The sequence below is a fragment of the Nematolebias whitei genome, chromosome 12 (assembly GCF_014905685.2).
Source record: "Nematolebias whitei isolate Nwh7 chromosome 12, NemWhi1, whole genome shotgun sequence".
NCBI lineage: Eukaryota > Metazoa > Chordata > Actinopteri > Cyprinodontiformes > Rivulidae > Nematolebias > Nematolebias whitei.
In genome coordinates this window covers 43,301,988-43,310,116 of record NC_056509.1, presented here as the reverse complement: position 1 = coordinate 43,310,116, position 8,129 = coordinate 43,301,988, and the positions used below count along the sequence as shown (strand labels likewise).

Sequence of the window (8,129 nt, the reverse complement as noted above, 5' to 3'; positions counted from 1 at the left end):
CTCGTTCTGGGTCTCATATCATCTGGGTTCCCCGCGCACTCCTAACAATAAACTGGCAGATCAAGTTGCATAAGATGAAGCCTACACATTTATATTTTTGTTTTTACATCCCCCCACACTTCATAGGCCAATAAAATCTGGTTCACAACTTCACTCTTCCTGATGGGGAACCAAAGTCTAAACGGTGGATTTGGTACCTGCAGAGCCTCAAAGATGGCTTTCCGGTACATGGACTGCTTGTTGTATGTTGGCTGGTGGAAGGCAGAGGAGAAGGAGCTCAGAGGCATCAGTTTCTCCACACAAACCTGAAAAATCAAACAAAAAAGTCACAAATCAGCCAAGGCATTGAAATCCTTCCTCAAGTTTAAAGTCTGAACGTGGCAACTGATGCGCTCACTAATGTTCTTGTCCCGTCTTTAACTAAGTTAAAGAAATAATAATAAAGGTCTTCTTTATCAATTTTAAGTATAAAAAGCTGAAGAAGAACAAAAGAAGAATGTGTTCAGCTGCAACTTAATAAAACAATTATTTTTATTTATTATTTGACAAGTAAAATCAAAGATACTCACTACAGAGAACTTCCCATCACCAAACCACATCACCCAGCGGGTGCCGTCTGCAGCTCGGCTTCGGCCGCTCATCCACCAGGAAACGATCCTGCCGGGCCACCAGGAGAAACCGCGCAGCTTCCCGAACACCAGCGACCCGATGCTGAAGCCACGGCCATCCTGGACGGACAGAGCACGAACAAACTGCCGCTCAAACTGTTTCTGGTCTGTGGCAGGAAACTGGAGAACCTGGAGAAATCCCACGCATGCACAGAGAGAACATGCAAACTCCACCCAAAAAGGTCCCGGGCCAGGATTTGAATAGTAAATGGACTGTACTTATACAGCTCCTTTCCATCTTCTCAAGACACTCAAAGCTCTTTACAACACAATCTGTGCCTCATTTACCCGTTCATACAGCGCTCTACTAGATCTCTGCAAAGTTAATTGAACAAATCATTCTAAAGAGACTGATCAGAGCTTTATCACATTCATACACCGATGGGACACATCGAAGGCAATGGGGGTTCAGTGTCTTGCCCAGGGACACTTCAGCATGTGACTGCTGGTGGATTCGAACCCCCAACTCTTGCATTGGAGGACGGCTGCTCTAACCACTCAGCCACAGCCGCCCACAGCTTGTAACGAAGCTTGAATTGGCAACCTTCTCGCTGACAGGCGACAGCTCTACCAACTGATCCACCGTGCCGCCCCCTTCTGTAAGTACTTTTGAATATTTAATAGATCACAGTTATAGCTTTTTATGAATCACTGAACCTCCTGGACACTTGGATTTAGAGCCATGATTTGTAACCAAAAAGGCAAAGAAACAACCACGAAACGACGCCAGAGAACATTTCACTCATCAGCAGTCGTCACCGCCCACCTGGACAACAGTGACGGTCAACAGAAAAGCCTCGGATAGGCTGCAGCGTGACCAAAACCCGGCCCACACTAAAACCTGGCGGCTTGACTCCTACTCCCTTCAACCTAGTCTGACTCGCTGTAAAGTACAGCAGCGAGCGCAACACTGTCCTCACCTACAAGTCCCTTCACGCTCTTGCTCCTCGGGAAACCTCTGACCTCCTCCACCTCTACACCTCCTCCAGTAATCCTCCCCCTGCAGGCTGCAACCTCTGACAGACATGAGGCTCCCACAGCACCGACTCACATGAAAAGCAAAACGCTCCTGAATATTTAGGCTTTCGCTTAAAACTCGCATTTCTGCCCACTGACAAACCTCTTTGGTTTTTGTAATGCATTATGCATCTTTCATTCTGTGTCTACTTTACTTTAGTTACTTTTAAAAGAACTTTTATGAATAAAATGTATCAATCAAACCTGCCCCATTGCAGACTTTTATTGTCTAATTGCATTGTTTAATGAATTAACAATATAAAATCCAATTTTTGAACATCCAGAATGACTTTTATTTAAAGCATAGCGTTACAGCTGCTGGTAAAGACCAGACAGTTTTTATTTTGTTCACTTCATCGATCTATCAAATACCTTGTTATGCTTCAAAGCTGGGGAGCAAATGTGACATGACACACAGGGTGTATTCACATAAAATATATAATTTATGATAAACTTTTGAGCCTTCCTTAAAAATTGGTTTCTCAGATCAGATTAGGAAAGCTCATAGTTGGTTTAAAGAAGATATTTTGTGCTCTAAATACTATTTGATGTTGCAGCCTAAAATTCTTGTAGGATTATTTAGAGGTGAAGATACGCTCATATTTGCACATCGGCTTTGGTGCATATCCATTTGTAGAAGTTTCCTTAGAAAGCAAAAATCCCAAAACAATATTGTGACTATTTCATCTGAAATATAATAAAAAAGGAAAGGCAATAACAAGTAACAGACATATTTAAACCTATTTAAACCACTTAAAACAAAGACATGAACAGAACCCGCCAGGTCGTAAAATGTTAGTCCTCCTTTAAATGTTGCTGTTTTTAATCTAAGCAGGTGAGAAATGGTCATTACAGGTGATGAACTCGTCAATTAAGCAAGTCAAAAGAAACGATCTGTTCATTTTAATTAGCTTACAAGGAAAAAAAAATCAAATAAAAATTTAAAGACTTCAGTGTATGAAATGTGAGATACCACACAGCTCATTTTGAGACATCGTTTTTATAACTTTATAAAACCTGTAAACATCCTTGAACAATTCAAGACAATCATTTAAGACGTTGGTGTCTTCTTGTGATGAAGGGTTAGAAATCGACCATGAAAGTTTTTGACTGTTAAAGAAATAAAACACAATTTATCCATTTAAAAGACTTTTGGTCTCACCTGGTACTCCATCTCACTGGGCATGGCCTGGTCTCCCCTGACAACCGGCTCCGGCGTCACAGCAACCGTCGGAGAGGCGGGATCTGTGTGTTGCTGTAAAGGGGGAGGGGCTGGGCTAACTGGCTCCTCCTCTTTTTGAAAGTCAGCCTCCGATAGGTCGTCCATCATGTTAATCTCTGCCTCCCGGTACGCCCGTCGTTCAGCCTGTGGAGGAAGAACAGAAGTCTGAGCAAAAACCTATTTTATAAAATGATAACTTCACATTTTTATGTGAATTCTGACAAAGGTGTTCATATTCATGTGCCTGCATTATACAAAAGATGCATTTTAAACCTTAGCTTGTTAAAGTTCTAAAATATATATTTAGGACTATGCAGTGTTTTTAAAGGAACATACAGGCCATTCATTTGACAGAAATGTAAAATAAAAATATTTAAAGAGATCCGGCTGTGACGTGTCACCAATGTGTTAATTAATCTACAAATAGAATGTAAGGTACGAATAAAAAATATGTATTTCTTATTTATGCCTCATAAAATGCAAATGATTCAAGCAGACAACTGCAATCAGTCTAACAAAATAAAGCTCTTCAAAACATGTTATCAGCCACTATCTGTCCTGCAAATCTGTTTCCCTCCTTGTTTCAACTTTCTGTTCTTCTTGTTTTTCTCTAAAATGTAACGCTCTGCTTCACAACAGGCTCATAAATCTAGTTTTATGAGGGTTTGTCCAGCTGATCTGAAGGCCATAACAGATGAAGGCCTTAGAGAACCAGGGGCATTGGAAGCCCTCATGTAATTGTTCCACTAAACAGGAAGTGAGTGCAGCGAAGGGGTGCGGTGGAGAGGCGGTTCAACGGGTTCAACTCAGTGAGGAGAAGGAGGGAGAGACGATACAGAACAAATAGGATTATATGATAAATCTGGATAATACACCAAATACAGAGAGTACAGCTTTCTGATGTGAAGACAGAAAGACAACAGGTAAGGAAAATGTTCAAGGCAGTTCGGTACTTGATCATAACGCTGCAGTAAAAAAAAAAAAGTCAAATACATTTTAGCATAAAAATACATAGCTACAGTCCTGCATTTATATTATTTCTTAACATAAAAAGTAAAAAAAATATCAGTAGTTTATACTCTGGAGTAGTCCAGTACCTTGGGTTTATGGACATAATGGTGTCTAAAGCATTTTAAGCTGGATGAAGAGCCTGTTGGAGACTCCAACTCGTAACCAGACTTAATATATTTGAAATTGTTTAGTTCTTGTGAATAAAAAAAAACAAAACAACAACTTGACAATAACCATGCGCATATGGCAACTGCAAACGATGCAACAGATCTTTGCCTTTCAAAATAAATCACTTATTTTAACATCAATATGTGTACAACAACAAAAAAAAAAAAAGTTTTTCACCAAGTCATGGACGTGGTGTTTAGGACCAACACAGGACGGAATCAAAACATTTAACAAGTAAAAGTAAAAAGAGCTTTCAGGGCAGCAAACAAAACGCAAAGATGGTGGACACAAGGAGCACGCGAGGAACAGGACAGGAAGAGAGGCTGACGAGAAGGTGAAGCGCTTCCCTCGCGGTAGTTTGTGTTTATTCCCAACAGTTTAGCAAAAGTTTAAGTAGGCTGGGAGATCGATGAGATTAATGAACATGAGAATAACTGAGGGAAAGGGTTGATAACACACTGAGACGCTGGGAAACAAAAACTAAACATGGAACCTCAAACAATAAAACACGGGAAAGTAAGAACACGACAACAACAAGGTAAAAAACAAAACAGCAAACAATGACATCAAAAAACAAAGACTAGGACAGAGAACAGCTTATCAAATTATTTCACTCTTGAATAATAACAGTTTATGCTAATCTGCTATTTCCTGCCCACTTGTTGCATAAATAAGCAATATCGACTGTATATGTAGTATCCACATGTCTCCTGCAAAACAAAAATCAAGGGTATGATAGCGTAAAGTGACTAAAATCGACTTTTAATCACGAAAAGGAGCTTTTAGGTTGACATATTTACGACACAATGTAACAAAAAAGACCAAAACACACATTTTATTTTTGTTTGATGGACAGAATAAAAGCTACTGCAGTTACTTTAAATTGACAGCCATCAAAAGATTGATAATTATGCTTTTGCAAGTTTTAGTATATAATAAAAATGAATGCAATTATTAGAAAATAATGAATAGATATACATCTCCAACTGATTACATTTTGGAGCCAGCCCAACTGAAGATGGCCGCCACAGCTAATCAGCTATAACTAACATAAAAATTGACTAGAACTGAGTCAGTTTTACACATGAGATTGAGATTTACATGAGATTGTGCATAATGTTATTTACAAGTACTGACCAAAACCTTTCTCAGAAAAAACATTGTTAGAAGCACATTTTTTTTCAAATACTAAAAAATATAAAAAGCAGAGGTCATAAATTGATCAGAGTACTTCACCAGCTATTTGTGTCGTTTCTGTTTTTAGACTTTTAGTAATGTTTTTACTAGGGATGCACGATATTATCGGCATGTATCGCTATCGGCCGATATTAGTGATAAAGTTGAATATCGGTCATCGGCCATTCCATCAAAATAACTCACCGATGTAAAAGGCTCTGTTTATATGGTGTGTGTGTATATGTATATATGTATATATATATACATATATGTGAGGCACTGTTTTTGTATGACAACCCAGTGACAAGGATGCCTGCAGCGCCAACCCATTACGACATCACACGCACCGTTGAGTTTAGATTTGTGAACATTTACAAATTTGCACTGTTTGATTGTTGTCATTGTGTTAGAGTAAATGTCATGAATAAATCTGACATTAAACATAATCCAAGATGAAGTGGTACATAATGTTCAGCCCCCTTTTTGGCGTCTGCATTTGGTAGCAGACCAAACTGACAAAGACCTGCAGAACAACGTAGTGTTTTAATTCCACAGCAGAGAAAGCTTTGTAATCTCTGTAAGTAGGTCTAGAAAAAAATATTGGTATTGGTCATCAGCCAAATCAGCATATCGGATATCGGCCCAAAATCCAATATCGTGCATCCCTAGTTTTTACACTTCAATAAAAGACAGTTTTGGTCACAAGTCTGTTACTGTGGTTTCATGTGTCAAAATCTGAATCACTGATGTCAACAGATTCCAAATTATTTGATTGCTTTCCATCTTAGTGAGGATATAATCACCTTAAGAGAATAAACATGAAACCATGACATCGCTGAATGCTGAGCTCAGCCTCAAACACTGGATAGAAAAGTAATCATGACCTCACTGGGTACTGCACTATAAGGATGCCACTGTTGCCCAAATATAAAACCTATCGAGTCCACCCGAACATTTCAACGACCTGAAAACATTTTTTCCCCACTGAAGAGAACCCTTTGGTTTGTGCTCCAACTGAGCTGGCAGTCGTAATGTAACCGTTAACATGTCAAAGAAGTAGAAAAAACAAAAATACTCTTTGCCTCGTGGCTGTTGAAGGAAAATATGGTGCATCAGGCAGAAGAAGTGGGCAGGCTGGACGGCATAAATTCAACTGGAAGAAATCGTAAAAGTGAAAGTTTTGGGTTGTATTATGGCTCACCTCGGTTTGACTCCGAGGTGAGAAGGTCATTCCTTCAAGCTTCTGTTGACCTTTGACCTCATAAAATCCTAATTAGCCTTTTACAAGGATCTTAGACAACGCAGGCACTGTAAGTGTATCTCCATATGTTGTCACTTCTCTAAAACACCAGAGAAAGAATTTTAGAATACGTTTAATTCTTGCAACTGAGAAACTCTACCTTTGTATTTTAAATATTTCTGAGTGATTATTACTTAAAAAGTACTTTGTCAAATGTCTTGTAACCAGGCCTCGCCTCTAAAACAGGCAGCAAAAAAGACAACTTTGAAACCAGGTTATAACAGTTGTCCTTCACTGTATTGCAGGTTTTTAAAACTTTTTTTTTTAATATTGTGTGTACTGTAACATCTCATGGACATCACCAAAGTGTTTAAGAGCACATGAAGTGTTTATAAAAGAGTGGGAAAGGTTTGCAGGAGTGTGGAAAGGGTTTATAAAGCCTTAACCCTATATAAATAGTAAAATAAATATAACGCTGCTACTTCGCAGTTTTCCAACTACCGCGGGAATTACGTTCCAGAAACGGGTGAGGGATCACCGTATATGCATGCTCTGGTTATTTAATTTATTATTTTGACCAAAATGATTTAAAGAAATTCCTGTAAAATTCCATAAAGTCAAGATGGCATTTTAGAAATCTACAGCTGAACGAGGATTGTATCATTTCTGCAGGTGGTCTAATTTGTTTTACTACTAATAAAAATTTAATCTAGTGATATAGTCATAAAAAATATCTCTTAAATTATGAACCTTGGGTTTTATGTTTAAAGCACTGAAATAGTTTGAGTGCTAACACGTGTAATAAAATACATTTGTATTTTATATTAAAAAACAACCAATTCTGCAAATAATTCTTAAGTTCTTGTTATTTGTGTTTTGATTGTGAACCTCCATGTTTAAGAAGCCCACACTTTGCACTGAGCTCAGTATTTGTGCTGGATCGTTACAAGACTCGCTCCAGACTTGTGTCGCGGTAAGAAACCAGCCGAAGTCCTGCTCGCCGTTTGAAACCGTGGTTGTTGCTTGGCAACATTAGCTGGTTGAACACGCCGCCAGGATGTTTTTTCCTCTTTTCAGGATGAAGATGAGTCAGAGGTGATGGATGTTGTGCCTGAGTTTGTGTAAGTCCGCCTCATACGACCAAAGACGTGCAGATCTGATTTACACTAAAGTAAAAAAATATATACCTTCATAGTTCATGCTCAATCATCCAGGTACCAAATCCAATAATGCTCAGTCAAGTCATCTGGACAGTTTCTTTTTTGTAGAGATGTTTTGCCCTCTATCCAGAGGGCTTCGTCAGTATGAGGAGTCACAAGTAAACCGTTTCCCCACCACGCAGTACACTCCTTAAATGGACCAACCAGTTTATGGAGATAGAGGGCGAAACCTCTCTACAAACAAGAAACTGTCCAGATGACCTGACTAAAAAAATGTGTCAATTTTTTTCTTCTTTCGGCTGCTCCTTTCTTCAGGGGTTGCCATAGCGAACTAACTCACAGGAAGACTTGGCAATTGTTTTTACGCCGGTTGCTCTTCCTGACACAACCACAGACCACTGAGCTACCACAGCCCTTTGTGTGGAGCAGAGAGCTGCCACGTGGGGCACCCAGGGAAGCAGATGGTG

At 39.2% G+C, this 8,129-nt stretch overlaps 1 protein-coding gene across 1 annotated transcript in view; it reads right to left on the bottom strand.

Annotated features, from left to right (window-relative positions):
* LOC119418616 (DNA (cytosine-5)-methyltransferase 3A) overlaps nucleotides 1-8,129 on the bottom strand; it is a 49,842-nt gene that overhangs the window by 11,816 nt on the left and 29,897 nt on the right. Inside the window, exons 6-8 of the mRNA XM_037685936.1 lie at nucleotides 2,848-3,051; nucleotides 570-728; nucleotides 198-305 (exon numbers count right to left, since the gene is read on the bottom strand). Coding sequence (XP_037541864.1) covers nucleotides 198-305; nucleotides 570-728; nucleotides 2,848-3,051 — 471 coding nt within the window. The remainder of the gene's footprint in view (nucleotides 1-197; nucleotides 306-569; nucleotides 729-2,847; nucleotides 3,052-8,129) is intronic.